The sequence below is a fragment of the Hylobates moloch genome, unplaced genomic scaffold (assembly GCF_009828535.3).
Source record: "Hylobates moloch isolate HMO894 unplaced genomic scaffold, HMol_V3 SCAFFOLD_7, whole genome shotgun sequence".
NCBI lineage: Eukaryota > Metazoa > Chordata > Mammalia > Primates > Hylobatidae > Hylobates > Hylobates moloch.
The window spans coordinates 86078796-86096060 of NW_026652282.1; the positions used below are offsets into that span (position 1 = coordinate 86078796).

General features: G+C 38.8%; 1 protein-coding gene across 3 annotated transcripts; it reads right to left on the reverse strand.

Moving 5' to 3' along the window:
* Positions 1-12: 12 nt before the first annotated feature.
* Positions 13-9869, reverse strand: RAB9B (RAB9B, member RAS oncogene family). Of its 3 annotated transcripts, none has more exons than XM_058441295.1 (2): positions 9803-9869; positions 13-2835 (listed from the first exon to the last, which is right to left on the reverse strand). In XM_058441295.1, exon 2 carries the CDS (start codon positions 1540-1542, stop codon positions 937-939), a length of 606 nt encoding a protein of 201 aa, XP_058297278.1. In that variant the 5' UTR covers positions 1543-2835; positions 9803-9869; the 3' UTR covers positions 13-936. The 3 variants fall into 3 exon arrangements, with proteins under 3 accessions (XP_058297278.1, XP_058297277.1, XP_058297279.1); XM_058441294.1 differs by lacking the exon at positions 9803-9869 and adding an exon at positions 7818-8119; XM_058441296.1 differs by lacking the exon at positions 9803-9869 and having other exon boundaries at positions 13-1584; positions 2763-7800.
* Between the last annotated feature and the right edge of the window lie 7396 nt (positions 9870-17265).

The window sequence follows — 17265 nt, forward strand, 5'->3', positions numbered from 1 at the left end:
TAAGGAGCCTTGTGAGAAAAGTTCATTATCCCCCAATCTTTTCTGAAGCCTTCTCCATGAGCCCAGCATGTTGGATCGAAGGACCATCTAAATTATGAGCAGAGAGCACTGCATCCAAATTCATATACTAAGCAGCATTGCTAAATTGGTAAGAGGTTGTCAGAGAAGCAACATCTCTATGCAGCAGAAGTAGACTTAGGAAGTAAAAGCAGACCAACCATTTATTTGCAAAGGTGGTTGGCATATTTAAGCATAATCCATTCACTAGTATCCTATGACTTCAAACACAAGAAGTATAATCAATTGCCAGTGTCATTAGAGTATCTCTTATTGAGATGGGATTTTTTGAAAAGCTCAGATGGGAGCAAACCATACATAAGAATTTAAACAAGCCAGTGTATATCATTATACTTTTGCATTCCTAATCATTACAATTTCTTTATAATTCAAGCCTAGGAATCCTTATTTGCATTATTATTTTTATTGTAATACAGCTCAAAGTCTGATTTTTTCCCCTTCGGCAGAAATGTCAGAAACTGCTTGGCAAGAGTCTCATAGTGACATTTGTTAGTTGATTAATGGAACACTTTAAGAAATAGTTGTAGCTCTTTAACTCCTTCATGCAGCTGGGTTCTAGGTTTAAACTGTGATTTAAAAAATATTTAACTTTCTCAGGACTAAAACTTTCTGATACGTCCTGAGACACACAAGAAGGGGAAATAGCAGAAATCACGCAAAATACACTTGGCTTGATAGAGCTTTATTTTTTTAATTTTTAATTTTTTTAATCGATCTACACTTCAATTTGAAAGGCTCTGTTTCACAGTCAGAACCTTGTCTCTTACCCTCTTTGTGTGTGCACTCTTAGAGGGGCACAGTTATTCTTACACTACTGACTGACCTATTTGGGGCACATTTTTAAAAGGCTCCCTATCTTTAACAGCATGAAGACCCTGCTTTGGAGCCACTGTTCAAGTCAATGGTGTGACCCAACATGCAATGCTCCAGCTGTTCCTCTACAGCCAACACCTGCCTGACAGCTTCTTCAAAGGCCACTGTCACATTAGTATCATCTTTGGCACTAGTTTCTAAATAAGGGTAATCCCCATTCTCCATGCACCAGGCTTGTGCCTCCTCAGTAGTCACTTGCCTATCCTCTTTGTCTACCTTGTTACCCAGAACTACAAAGGGGAAATGCTCAGGGTCCTTCACATCCGCATAATAAATAAATTCTTTCTGCCAGTTACCAAGATTCTCGAAGCTCTGCCGATCATCCACGCTGAAGGTCAAGAGGCAGCAGTCTGCTCCCCTGTAGAAGGGTGTCCTAAGGCTCTTGAAACGTTCCTGCCCTGCAGTGTCCCAGATCTGGAGGGTTACAAAGCGTCCATCTACCTCCAGATCTCGATTTAAGAACTCTACCCCTATGGTGTGAAAAGCCTGGGAGTCAAATTTGTTGGTTACATAACGGTTCATAAGCGAACTTTTCCCAACTCCACCATCACCCAAGAGAATGACCTTTAAGAGCAGGGATTTCCCACTCATTTTTGCAGCACCAGAAGGGAAGAAGTTTGTAACCAAGAGAACCTGAAAATAAAAGGAAAAGTAGGAGGGAAAACAGTTAAACCTGAAACTGAAATCAACTTCATAGCAAATTTCTCTGAATTATGAGGCCTTCTCATTCAACTTCTCTGATTTATGCTCATTAATTGATGTAGTACAGTGGAAGAAATAAAACTAATTTTGCATAAGGGGAAAAATAGGTCTTGTTTTTCTGAGGTCTTTTGTTGTGCCAGGAAAATGGCTGAGTGCCACGGGTAAATGGACTAGCAGATGGTCCTGTAATTTGGTTCAGTTCTGACCCAATTCTAGGAGAGGAAGCCTAGAACAGGAATGCCACTCAAATGTGTGACAACTTTAGCTTCCGGTTTGGACAGTTCCAAACAATAGACAAATAGTATGAAATTGACTTGGGGTTTGAAGTCTGCTCTTGATGGATGCAAAAATTATTGAGAAGAGAAAGCTACATAAACTGGATTCTTGATTCTGTCGGTGGAGGTCTGGGCCAGAATTAGACTGCACCCCAGAATTTGAAAGCGAGAACAAGGTTACATTTCTTCAGGCATTTACCCCATTATACTTGCATTGATAGGAACACCCTCTCAAGTAAGGATCTTCTATATTTTTTTCTTCATGGAACAATGGCATTTATGTTGATGACAATTGACTGATATCAATATAACAGCTGTCATGAAGGAAGGAAATCTTGAATAGCTTATTAGTTTTTGGATTTAGGTTTCAATTCCATAATACCAACATTTGAAAACATACTGTAAAATTTAAAGTGCTAATATTTATACAGTACCCTACTTGTTACCTCCGCAACATGTCTACACATAGAATACCTAGAATGTGTCTTAAAATAAAAAGATCAAATGCTTACTGAACAAATACTACCTTTTCCTATATTCTGTTAGGTACTTTCCCACTAGGTCTATTGTGGGGACTCAACAGTGATGAGGTTAATTGGATGATATTTATACAATAGACCCAAAGAGATGAAAACGAAACACTAATTGAAGGAGTGCATGCAAAACAGTTTCTGGAAGCACACACATTTGAATATAATTTTACAAAATTTAGTAGCCCTTAAAATGATTTTGGAATGCCTGTGTACTAGCTATATATTTTTCTAAATATTCATTTTTAAGAGATCAAATATTAAAATATCCCAAATCCACAGTGTGCCCCCTTGAAATACCTACCCAGTGGGTTTTTGTCACAATTTAAATATTTTCCTTTTTTCCTGTTGTTGTTTTATTCTTTCTTTTTAGGGTGCTATAAAACAGAATAGAAAACATTGTTTTAAAAAATCTATAATAAAATAACGTTAAGGCTCTCTATAAAAATATATTCAAGTCAGAAAAAAAAGAACCCACAGCAACCTCAGGTAACCTACAGAGGGTGCTTTTCAAAAATAAAAGTTCAAAATGCTACCTATGCTTAACATAAGCAAAATAATTTTATTCCAAGAACTTTAACTTATCCTAATTTGTAATTTATATAATTTTTTACATTTTATATTGTCTCTCAATTGAATTCTCCATTCAAAGTAAAAGCAAATTAAAGAAAGTAGATGATATTCACAATAGATGACATTCAGGAAAAGGAAAGTACAGAGCAATCTAAGATATGCTGAAATCCTAAGTCAGAGATGAAACTTCTTCCTTTTATACCTACCAACGTTCCCATCTCCAAGAAAGTTGTTAGTGCACTCACCAGTCTGTCTCAAGGTTGTCTCTGCAATTGATTCCACATAATTAGAGAGCAGAAAAAAATTGTGTTTGTGGGCTTCCTGTTTACAATAAAGTATATTATCTTGGCTAATTATTTTATTAATTAGTTTAGGTCATTTCTCTTTTCTTTATTTATTTTTTAAATTTGAGACAGGGTCTCATTCTGTCACCCAGGCTGGAGTGCAGTGGTGCAATCATGGCTCACTGCAGCCTCGACCTCCTGGGCTCAAGTAATCTTCCCACCTCAGTCTTCCGAGTAGCTGGGACTACGGGCACGCACCACCATGCCCGGCTAAATTTTGTAGTTTTTGTAGAGATGGGGTTTCACCATGTTGCCCAGGTTGGTCTCAAACTCCTGGGCTCAAAAGATCTGCCCACCTCATGTTCCCAAAGTGCTCGATTCACTGGCGTGAGCCGCTGCACCTGGCAGGTCATCTGTCTTAAACACCAGTTTTAATATTTAGCTGGTGTTATTAAATTTAAATATACATTCATCTAATATTATAATTAATTATGGCAAGAATCTTATTTAAGCAGCATCAAGAGTACTGGTCAAAGAAGAAAAACAGTGCCTAGATCTGTGTAGTGTTCTTACTGAGGAAGAACGAAGCTTTAAAAAAAAATCTGCTGCTTAATAACCTCATGTTATTTTCTAAATATAGATAAAACTTATAATAAGGATTCACTAGATATCTAAACCAGTAATTATGAATTTAAATAATATCTCCTAAATGGATAGGCTTTATCCTCCTTCTTGGTTTATATACACTCTACAGAATTCTCAAGTTTCCTACAATTCCTGATTTGTGTCCTCTTATTCCTGCTCCCAAATTGCTGTCTTTGGAATTAGCTCAAGTAACAAACATTTCTTTAAATGGAGATGAAACAAGTGTTAGCACACTTTTTTATTTTTTTTATACCGGTCTGTAGGATAATTTTACAGAGCAGAACTCTTGAACTCTCATTTTAAAAAGTAACAGAAGTACAAACTTGGGCATGATTCTGATGGCTAGTATTAAGCGTCCATGCCACACAAGCTTCCTTGAGTTCCTAGCAACAGGTGTTCACATCATTAAAAGACTCACTGACCCTATTCTCCCAGTTGCAGATAAACTCAATAGACAGGTCAAGGACTGAGTGAATATGGAAACCAAATGCTCAGCTCCAGGAATAATGATGATGTATTAATAACTGTCTGAGATAATGCTGCAGTTGCTTGTGCATTCCCTATTTGGTTATGTGCACACATAACTTCTGGGCCTATAGGCTCTATGCCAAAGGAAAAAGAGGAAAAGCAATGTGGTTCAGTGTCAAGAGCACTGAGCTAGCTGGCAGTAATCAGGACATCAGGGTCTTCATCACTGTTACACCATTCATTTATTTTATGAACTTGGGCAGGTCATTTAATCTTCCTGTTTCAGTATCTTCTTACATAAAAATAGAGCAGATAATACCTGCCCTACTTAACAGGATTTTGGGGGAGAATGAAAAGCTTATGAAGTTTGCAAAGATTTGTAAGCATTTTTTGAAAAATTTGGTTTGAGATTTTTATTCCTCTGGCTCCTCCACCTCCTTTCATGCACTGGTGAGGGCCTTGCGGCTCAGTATTAACCCTTCTCAGAAAGGGCCTGCTAGTGAAAGTATAAGAATTCTTTTCTCTTTCTTCCATATTTGAGAATGCCTTGTTCCTCAACAAGCTTGAACATCTGCATATGGCACAGAATCTCAGCGTTGAAGGGACCTTCAGGATCTTCTGGTCCAATCTTGCTACTGATATTTGAGAAAACACTACAGTGCCTATTGTGTGTTGTGTCCTTACTAAGGAAACCCTCCACTCTCCTCTGCTGTCTCCAGCTCCCATTTATTTTCTAGAAGTAAAAATGAATACAGTTTAGATTTGTCTCCTTGCCTTCATTCAATCCTGCTGATTTTCTCTTGAAGTATCATTTTCTAGTCCTGTGCTACCATCCTCATTTTGGCCCACACTTTCTCACATCTAAACTTTTGTGAAAGTTCTTCTCTCCCTGCTTCTGGTTTCTCCCCATCCAATGTACTTTGCAAAGCTTCATCACTCAAACATCCACTGGGTGTAGATACTGTTGGGAATTAATAAATGTTTAAGGCAAGGTCTTGCCCTCAGGGAGTTTACAAATTAACATGCAAGCTCAAGATCTCATTGTTTACAGTTGAAATAATGTCATTATACTGCCTTATTTTGTTAACAAACTTTTCCTGTCTTTCTTACATGATCGATTTTAAGTTCCTAGATAGTAAGCTCACTGTTTGTGTACATCTTCGAAGCCCCTTCAGTGTGCAGCACCAGGATCCTCCATGGAGATAATAAATACTGGTTTACAAATTAACCGATTAGGTAGGTGCCCAGAATTAATGCCTCTGAATTGATGCCAAGGTACAATAGATCCATAGTTCTGTAAGATGTCAAAATACTATTATTTATAAGGTAACTAAAGAGCAGAAGTTATGAACTTGACTCGATCATTTTCTGGATGGGGCGTAATGGGAATTCTACCTGTTGAAAGTCAAGGGAAATGCTCGAGTTTTCCTCCCCCTACTCTCACATTTTAAAAATAAGTATATACATTGCCCCATTCCTACCAAAAACAAGAGCAGAATAATGACATCCAGTTGATGTTGTCGGTGGGTGCTGGCCTCTCCACAATCATTCACCATTGTTTGAAAATGAATGTGATGTCCTTTAGTACATACTTAAAAAGAACTAGCACAGTATAAAAGCAAATGAAATCATTTTTTCCTCCCCCAGAATATGCTGGATTTAATCCAAGCCTTTAAACAAGGTAACATTAAGCAGGCAAATGAATTCTTTGATAACACTAAATACATAAATAGGAAAGTCAAATGCCGTATGCATCCCTTATGGGTCCTCTATCGGGCGAGCATTTGGACCAAAACGCTCATTCTGATTTTGATCCCATTCAGAGAAAGATCTGACTCTAACTGAGTCAAATATTTGAGAGACGCAATTCCCCTTTCCTACCCTAACAAACTCATTAATGAGCATGCTCTAAGGATAGTTTACTAACTTTTTTTTTTCCCCATCAGGGTCTCAGTCTTGGACAATCAGGTGAATTAGGAATTTCCATAACCAATATTCCCCAGCTCTTTGTTCTTTAACACACTTGAAACCTTCTGAATCTGCCTGCGCCCACAAAGCCTTATTCAAATTATTGTATTTAGTTGGGAATGCTTAGAGGTGGGGGTGGAGGTGGGGGAGGAGGCAGCACAATGAAGAAAAAGAAGTTGAACCTTTGAAAATAGTACATTTTAGTATGATGATGGAGAGAAGAGAGGCAGAAAAGCAAATTGGCATCAGTTCAGTTGCCATGGAGTGGAATGATGCTCAAAATCAGTAGTGCAGATTGCTCGGAGGCAAGTCTTGAAAGGGATGTGTACTGCAAGGCTCGATAAGGGAAGAGCAACTGGAGAGGGCTAGGCACTGGATGAGAGTGGCACTGTTGGAAGTCTGTACAGGGGAGGAGACATGGTTGGACCTGTGGGGAAAGCCCATCTTGTGGCGACACACTGGTAAGGGCTACTCAACTCACTGTTGAATGCTGGCACAATAATTGGAAATACTGCACTGAAGAATTGGGCGCAGCTATCTTCATGTAAAATTCAACACGGATGAGAAATGATTGAATGTTTGAGTGTGTTTCCAATACAACCCAATACTTGGCGTTGGTGGTGGTGGTGGGTGCATCGTAGCGGGGAAGCCCTCTGACGCACTGGATTTATTTTGCAGAGCTAACAAGTTATCAGCTACATTCATGCCGACTCCAAATGCCACAGCTGTCATGCCACTGAAACGCTATTCCTACATTCATGCCCACATTTATATCCTATATGCAACTCATATAGGATTGAGGGTCCAATGTGGAGTCTCACATCTAACCTTTCACTCCTCACAACGACAGCTCTAGGGCTATAAGCTCAAAGGCACACTAGATAGCAATTTGGCATCATCCCCAGGCCACTTCTTCCCCAGTAGACTGCCCAGGGACAAATAGGTAGATAAGGTTTGGATGACATCAAGCGAGCTGAACACAAGGAAAAGAAGCTTTCTTAGGAGACTAGAATGCTGGCATCTCTACGACAGGGGCACTGTTAGCATTACGGACCTAGAAAGTGAGATGTCACACACAGTTCCAACTACCTCCGACCCAGGTCCTCTCACCTCACCCCCAGCTCTTAGAGCGAGTCGGCTGTGGCGCATGCGCACTGAGCCACACCCGCTCCCCACGGAGCCCTGCGCCTCTCTGCCCGGCTCTGGCAGCAGCTCGGGATTACTCAGCAACGCCCCCCTGCACTGTCACCTGCCCCCAACTCCGACCCCGGGAGCGGCTCAGTCCCTTTTCCCAAGCTACGAGTGGTCCTGGGGATCAACTAGACTTTCCTTTCTCCCTCTTCTCACAGGCCCCCCACCTCCCGGCCTTCCGGGTCCTCCAGCCCCTAGCCCCTGTTCCTGCCCACGCACAGGCACCTTACCCAACACAATGGGAAGGAAACAGGAGAGGGCCGCGGGTGCCAGGCAGGTCAGCTCTGCGTGCCGGGAGTCCGGCTCCTTAGCGTCACCGTCACTGCTCCTGCTGCCTCCTCGTCCTCAATGGGGCAGCAAGTGCGGCTTGGACCTCGGTGGCCTGACAGCTGCCGCTCGCGCCCGCCGCTGCCGCCGCGCAGCGTCTCGCGCCCGCGCCCGCGTCCGCCAGGGGAGGGGGCGGGGCCCGCGCCGCCTCCTCGTGCCCCTTTCTTGGCGGTGGGGACCCAGTGTAGCCGCCTCCCGCCCTCCATGTGGCAAGCGCTCCCTGGCTCGCCCACTCTTCTTTCATGCTCATCGTCCAACCCTGGTCTCCCTTGTCATCCTTCTCCTCCCCTAGCCGGTTAGTAGGCACAGCGGCAATAGACCGTCAAATATTGCTCTCCCACTTAGCTCCTCTGCAGCCTGGGGCCTAAGCCCTCAAGCAGGGCTAGCCACTGCCTCACTTCCTGCAATTACCCTCTGATCTACCTCATTTATCCTAGCTCAAAATCCTTTAATTTTGCCAAGAGGGTAGTACGTACACCCTCTTGTTTCAAATAACTCAGGAAAACACATAATCACAACACATTGCTAGGCCCTCTAGCTGGCTACAGCTTATGAAATTCTCAGGCAATTAAAAAAAAATGCCCACATCTGTAGCTCAGGCATAGAGGACACACTGCCCTTTACTCTTACCAGGTACAGTTCTAGAGGGCCACACAGGGGGCATTACTTGAATTTCCCGGAATAGCTGCTGGGGCAGAATTCGATGTTTTAATTGTGCCTAGCCTACCAGCTAGTCTCTTCTTGTTTTCTGTAGCCCTCTGGTACCTCCAACTAGTTTGTGATTTTCCCCCTGGAATTGAAGAAGGACAAAGCTCCTGAGGTCATTTAGCCTGCAATCCACCTCTCTGTCAGGCAGCTCCATTTCTGAAGCTTCCCCATTGTCTGAAACCCTATGCCCTTGTGGCACAGGCCCTGACTCCTCTCATGACCCCATCCAGGCCCTCACACATACCCGCTACTTCCATCTAGGCCACTCTTCCTCTGTCTCTTGACAAGGCAAAAGTGCAATCAGTCTCCTCAGGCCCCAGCTTAAATGTCACTTCTCAAGATAACCTTTCTCGATAATCCCAGAATAGAGATGGTGCCCCAGTTTATACTCTTGTAGCCTCCTGCAACTTGCTGTATTTTTCCTTCATAACGCTTACCCATTTTTGGTGGTACATTTAAGTGTATGATTATTTGGTTGACAGCTGTCTTTCCTACTAAACTATAGTGGGGAAAGACTATGAGGTCAAGGACAACGTTTGTGTTCACCACCATATGCACAGAGCCTAGGGCAATGCTTGCTGCATAGGACATGCTCAGAAAATATTTGTTGAATATGAATGAATGCTGTATCAGTAATAATTGTTATATTTAAATAAAATAAATGGATGTAACTGAATCTCTTGTGCTCCTATTTAAACCAACACCGTTCCCCACACATACACTCTAAAACACTCTTCTGATGAAGAAGAGATTCACACAATCCTCTAAATCAATTTTTCCGCATACATTTTAGTCTATTAAAAAACTATTGAGCGTGGGCCCCAACATATGTATAAGGATTTATAGATTATATACATGTACTACTGTACATATATACATTACTCATTACTTTAAACATACATTTTAATGAGTAAACATTAAAATACTCCAGCACAGAAATTTTAAAAGAATGAGAAAAATAAATATATTGATGTTTCAATGTTTTCTTTTTGCACCTCAATAAATAATTTTGTGAAATGCTTTAAATAACAGTCCTTCATATTAGAGTAACTCGTCTTTAGGTGTAACAATCTAGACCACTTTTTCATTTTCTCATAGATGCCATTTTTCAACAGTTTAATCATCTCTGAGAAACCCCCAAACCAACTGGCAAGTTTTAAGGATCTTTTAGTTTCTATACCTCGTTCTGTAGTCAGGATCTCACAACTGCTGAAAGCACCACACGTTTAGTGAATGTTGGAACACCTAAGGGTAAGAAAAATCCTTTGTTAGACCAAAGATTCCTACATGTAAATCCTATATTAAAAGAGTCTCTAGAGGCCACTTAAAAAGCAACTACTATTGTCTTTCTAGAATGGAAGCAACATGACTAACACTAGTTGTGAGGGATCAGCAAAAATGGACAGCACGAAGATTCAAAGTAACAGCTGTGGATGGTTTTGTGGCTCTCAGATGGGACTATTCCCAATGGTCAATCATCGAGATCTGTCAAATAGTGTCCTTCACACACAATAAAAATTCTATTTTTATAACACAGTTACACACACACACACACCACACACACAATAGAATCATAGTGTAGTCAGTAGATAGAAGGTGAAACCAAGATTGCGTTCGGATACCAGAGATAGGGTTACCTTCAGAGTCTCTCTCTCACACACACACACACACACACACACACACACGCTCTTCAACATTCAATGAACAAGATCTCCCGAAGTCTCATCCTGATCAGTTTGAAATACATTGACCTGAGCTTCAGGAAGACATAATTGTAATGTGATTAATTTAAAAGAACAGCCTGGTCCAGCATTCACAAGTTGCTATGTACAAAAGGGTTCCGTGAAGCATTCAAATAAATGTATAAACACTGCATACTATTTCCCTTCCAGAAGAGTCACGTTGCATATTAAAACATTAACGTCGCTTGGAGTCCTGAAGTAAAGAAATCTGTTGTGTTGTTTTTCAATCCTACATTTCCAAAACTTTTGTGAACATGAATTCCTTTTGTTTATGGAACATCTATTAGCAGGACTAGAACAGCTCGGGACCCAATTTAGCAACTGCTGTCCTAATTATTAATATTGAACATATTCATAGGGCAACGTATTTGTCATCTTTGGCCTAGAATATTTATGTGGCAACTATACACGTAATATTTTCCAGATAGTCCTGATTTCAAATACTTTGTCCTATTGTCCTAATTTTTACAACAATACTCATGAGATCATCTAATGTTTTATTCAGAAATTATGGCAGCCATAGGTATGTAAAAAGGAAATTAGACAGTAAGAATTTGTCAACTATTTACCTATTATTGTCCTAGAGCAAGTCACAGCTTCTGGTGATACAGTATTTTTTTTAAAAAATCATTTGACACAGGGATAATCTTATGGAATAGGAATACTTTGCCAGATTTTTCATAGCCTGAAGGAAAGGTCTCTTAAGATTATCCAGTTATGGGAGGCATCAGTATGAACTCAGTTTAGTCATTTAAAAAACATTTTTAAGCTCAGTCCACTAAAAATACTTAGAAACAAAATCTTAGTGCCCAAATTCACCTATAGTGCCCATAGGATGGTTCTAAATGCTATTTCCCAATAAAAGGACCCAGGATTACTTAAATAAATGGCTGACTTCAGATATGTGGCAAGAAATATCCAAGATGAACATAAAATATCTTGTCACACCAGATAGCAAGGAAGCTAAAAACATTATTAGAGTTGAGTCAAAAGGACTTGAGGAGGCTGTCATCAGTCAAACATGGGGCAATTTGAGCATCAGTAAAGATAATAACTACAATGAATTGAAATATATCAAATATGTTTAAATATACAAATTCATAAAAACACTTAAAAACATAATTGTTCAATTTGGCCAAACCTAGAAAGCTAGCTCATTATTTTAAAACTGGTAAATAAAGAGAGTGACTCAAACATTTAACCTGCTTTTTTTAAATACAAATTATTCCTTAGTGTAATGAAGGAGTTGGGGAGGAAAGTGTTTTAAAAAGATTCCCAGCTAATAAATTATGAAGGAATGATAACATTACAACCTTTAATGAATTAGTGGATCTAGGTAATAATAGTTAATGTCTTCTAACATTACAAAAAGAGTATTAACCATATATCATATGCCTCTTGATGGAAAAACACAGCAGCACGTAGGAAGTATTTTTTGTCAAAAAATGCAATTTGAACCCTATCAAGCTCCTAGATATAACTATGAATTTTTAGAAAAATACAAGGAAAAATATGTTAACATTATACGGATGTAAGCAACAACATCCGGACTTAGGTTTAGAGTGCACGTGTGTGTGTGTGTGTGTGGTTTAGAGTGCAGGTGTGTGTGTGTGTCTGTGTGTTGAGGGAGAGAAACTGCAGAAAAACAACGTGGTTTCTTCAACAAATAAATTTTAAGAGAGAATACAAAAATGAAAGTTAAAAAGAATGCAGTTACAATGACATCAAAGAGAATGAAATATTTAGAAGTAAATTTTAAAAAAGAAGTGCAAAAAAAAAGAAGTGCAAAAGTAACACTCTTAAAAACACAAAACTTTGTTGAAAGAAATTAAAAAAGATCTAAATAAATTGAAAGATATCTTATGTTTGTGGATTGAAAGACAATATTTATAAGGTGGAAATACTCTTCAAATTAATCTACAGATTCAACGCAATTCCTATCAGAACCCCAGCTGGCTTCTTTGTAGAAATTTACAAGCTGATCCTAATATTCTTATGGAAACTCAAGGAACCCAGAATAGCCAACACAATCCCACAAGAGAACAAAGTTTTAGGACTCAGCCTTTTCAATTTCAAAACTTACTACAAAGCTACAGTTACCAAAATAGTGTGGTACTGGCATAAGGCTAAAATGTAGATCAGTAGAATAGAATTGAGAATCCGGAAAGAAACACATGTGTCTATGGTCAATTGATTTTCAACAAAGCTGCCAAGGCCATTTAATGGGGAAAGAATAGATTTTTTCAACAAAGTGTGCTGGAATAACAGGATAGCCACATGCAGAAGAATGAAGTTGGACCCTCACCTCACAGCACATACAAAATTAACTAAAAATGGATTATACTATAGAATTGTTAGAAGAAAGCAGTAGTAGGTCTGGTCTTGAGTTAGGCAATGGATTCTTAGATATGACACCAAAAGCAAGGGCAACAAAAGAAAAAATAAATAAATTGGACTTCATGATAATGAAAAACGTTTGTGCTTCAAAGGACACTATCAGAAATGTAAAAAGACAACACACAGAATAAGGGAAAATATTTGCAAATAATATACTTGATAAATAAGTTATCTAGAACATATTTTAAAAAATCTTACAACTCAAAGATAAAAAGATAACCCGATTTAAAAATGAGCAAAGCATCTGAATAGACTTTTCTCCACAGATGTACAAATGATTAATAAGCACATAAAAAGATGCTCAGCATCATTAATTATAAGGGAAATGCAAATCAAAACCACAATGAGATACCACCTCACACTTATTAGGATGGCTATAAAAAGTTAGATAATACCCAGTGTTGGTGAGGATGCGGAAGAAATGAAGAGCATAACATTCATACACTGCTGATGGGATTGTAAAAATGCTGCAGCCACTTTGGAAAAGTCTGGCAGTGTCTTAAAAAGATAAGCATAGAGTTACCTTAAGATCCAGTAATTCCATTTCCAGTTATATACCCAAGAGAAGTAAAAACATATATCTACACAAAAACTTCTACATGATTGTTTATTGCAGCATCATTCATAATGGCCAAAAGGTGGAAAAATCCCAAATGTACATCAACTGATGAATGTCTAAGTAATGTGTAATATATTTGTACAATGAAATATTATTCAGCCTTAAAAAGAGATGAAGTACTGATACATGCTATAACATGTGTGTATCTTCAAAACATTACGCTAAGTGAAAGAAGCCAGTCATAAAAGACTACATCTTATATGATTCCATGTATATGAAATGTACAAAATTGGCAAATCTATAGAAAGAGAAATCGATTAGTGATTACTCAGGACTAGGGGACAGGTAGACGGGGATGTTGGGGGACTAATAGCTAAAGAGTAAGGAGTTTCATACACTTGCTGAAAAAAATAAGGTTTTACTTCCCTATCAAAGAAAATATATTCAATCTTCTGTCAGTACAATAACCCACTCAAGCATTCAGTTCCTAGAGCAGGAAATACTATGTATAAATTCTATACTGTAGATAAACAGCAAATGTATAGTACATTAAGCCACAGACTGGAAGGGATGCTGAGGGATTCATAGCTACTGTTAGTTAAATTTATTAAGGGGGCTAGGATAGAATATGGGTGAAATTTGTTTCTATTACTATTTGGAGGAGGCAGTTGACCTCATGGAAAATGCATGGAACTGGTTGTCAGCATGCCTGGGTATTGATGCTGGCTAACTCTGTCATATAGGATATATGAGAACTCTGCTAAATCACTTGACTTCTTGGCCACAATTTCTTCATTTATAAAAAGAGACTAATATTACCTACCCTGACATCATTATTATGTTACTGAGATCAACTAACTGAGACAAAGTCCACTGAGCACCTTGGAAAATGAAAAGCAGTACAAATATAAATTTCTTACATTAATTAGTCATTGTGTTTTAATTCTAGACAGGGTAGAAAGATGCCATCCCCGTTAAAGAGTTCTGTAATTCTTCCATAAGGAAATTTTACAATTTGTGTAATGCTTTAAAGTTTCAAAAGCTATTTTTGAAAAAAATCATGACCCTCTCTCCCCCAAATCATGCCAACACATGACCAAATGAAGAGCAAGTAGAAATAGTTATTTTTCTGATGAATTTCAGTCAAAGGTAAAATAAAGTAGTAAAATACTTCATCTTTTGAAATAGCTCTTACTGCGTAATTATTCCAGTTTGTAGGAAAAGTGTATGTCATGATCTTTTTTGTTAGTATTTTATGTTGTCTATACACTTGTGATGCATTTGTTTGAAGCTTTTCTAGGGCCAACATGAACAGAAATATCACGTAAGTATTTTTGAAATAAAAACAAAATTTAACATAATATCACTGATTAGGGGAGGACACCTGTTGACCTGTTGGCACTGAAATTACTGAGGATGAGTAAGCTCATGGAAAAACTCAGTCTTCAAAAATAATGAAAAGCTTCAAGGTTTAGAAGATATAACTAGTGGCCTTCAAATACATTCCTCTTTCGAGATTATCTGTCTTTAGCATTCTGAGTTATGAGCTCAATGCCTTCTTGGTCATTTACAAGGTATCAGACAGCAAATACCAGGAAATATGACATTGCTTTCAACTTGTGCATTATATGGTATTAGTACTGGTGATGATGCCAACACTTAAAAATACACTTCAGGTGCGCCCACTGTCCCCTTCTCTCTTTCACCCCCAACTGCTACCACAAGGTAGAATAACTAGCGCACTAGAACAAGCAATGCAGACTTTAAAAATCATAGCTATAATCTGAACCAGTGGTCAATATCAGCCTCGCTTAGAAATTGATCAAGGACTTGCATCAATTCACAAAGCATTTCTTAAAAAAAATCATCTGAATCTCAGTAAGACCAGGGAGCTTTCTGGCATTTTAACTCATCCTATTCCCATCCTTTCTCCTCACTTCTATGGTAACCTTGAAAACCAACAACTCACAACCACACTGAAAACCAGCAGTCTTGCAGTCGCTGGAGGGGTCAGAATGGGATTGGAGCACTTCCAAAGCCTCATCCCCCAGAGAATTGTCATTATTTGACTGGTCTGGCAGTTTCTGGAAACCCCCACTCACAGAGTTTCTCTTTAATTCACCTGACTCAGAGCTTGCTCATAGCAGAATACTCTTTTCCTCAGAGCATTTGTCTAAAACAACCAGCAGCAATTGTTTAACATTGCAGTTGCCTGTGGTAATGATAACAATGGGAGAAAACAAGAAATTGACGTAAAAACATAGAAAGAAAATCTGAGAAGTGATATGTCTATAGGTGGCATTAATCATTTCAGTAGACACAGAAAAAGTAGTTGACAAAATCCAACACCCTTTCCTTGATAAAAAAAATCAACAAACTAGAAGCATAAAAGAAATTCCTAAGTCTTATAAAGGACATATATGAAAAACCCACAGTTAGCATCACACTTAAGGATAAAAGACTGGATGCTTTTCTTTTTTCTTTTTTTTTTTCTGAGATGGAGTCTTGCTCTGTCACCCAGGCTGGAGTGCAGTGGCGCCATCTCGGCTCAGTGCAAGCTCCGCCTCCCGGGTTCACATCATTCTCCTGCCTCAGCCTCTCCGAGTAGCTGAGACTACAGGTGCCCGCCACCACGCCCGGCTAATTTTTTTTTTGTATTTTTAGTAGAGACGGGGTTTCACCGTGGTCTCGATCTCCTGACCTCGTGATCCGCCCGCCTCGGCCTCCCAAAGTGCTGGGATTACAAGTGTGAGCCACCGCGCCCGGCAAAGACTAGATGCTTTTCATCTGAGATCAGGAACAAGACAAGGATGCCCACTCTCGTCTCCAATTTAACATTGTATTGGAGGTTGTAGTCAGGGCCATTAGGCAAGAAAATGAAGTAAAAGGTATCCAGATTGGAAAGGAAGAAGTAAAAATGTTTTTATTTAAAGATTACATGTTCGTAAATATAGAAAATCCTAAGGAATCTATTAAAAAACTACTAAAGCTTGCAAAGAACCTCAACAGACATTTCTCCAAAGAAGAGTAGACATTTCTCATAAGAAAACATAAAAATGGTCATCAAATATGAAAAATTGCTCAACCTCACTAGTCATCAGGGAACTGCAAATCCAAACCACTATGAGATATCACCTCATACTCACTAGGATTGCTATAATAAAAAAGACAAGAGGTAACAAATCTTGGTGAGAGTGTGAAGAAAGGAGAACCTGTGTATACTGTTGGTGAGAATATAGGTTGGTGCAACCATTATGAGAATCAGTATGGAGAGTCCTACAAAAATTTAAAACAGAACTACCATATGACCTAGCAAACCTACTCCGAGGTATAAACTCAAGGGAGATGAAATCACCACATTAGAAAGATATCTGCACTCCCTTGTTCATTGTAGCATCATTTGTAATAGCCAAGATATGGAATCAACCTAACTGTCCATCAATAGACAAATGAATAAAGAAAATGTGGTACATATACACAATGGAGTACTATTTAGCCATAAAAAGGAGACTCTGCCGTTTGCCACAATATGGATGGTACTGGAGTACATTATGCTAAGTGAAAGAAGCCAGACATAGAAAGAAAAATATTGCATAATCTCACTTATGTGTGAAATCTTTTTTAAAAAAGGTCAAATATATAGAGATAGAGAATAAAATAGTGGTTACCAGGGGTAGGGAGATATAATTCAAAAGATACAAAGTAGCAGACACGTAGGATGAACAACTCTAGAGAGTGAATGTACACCGTAAAGACTATAGTTAATAAAATTGTATAGTATTAGAGATTTTTATTAAATAGATTTTAGCTGCTCTTGTCACACACGCATAAGAGTAACTACGTGAGATAATAGGTACGTTAATTTGCTTCACTATAGTAACTGATTTTCTACCTATACGTATCCCATAACATCATGTTTTATACCTCAAATATAAGCAATAAAAT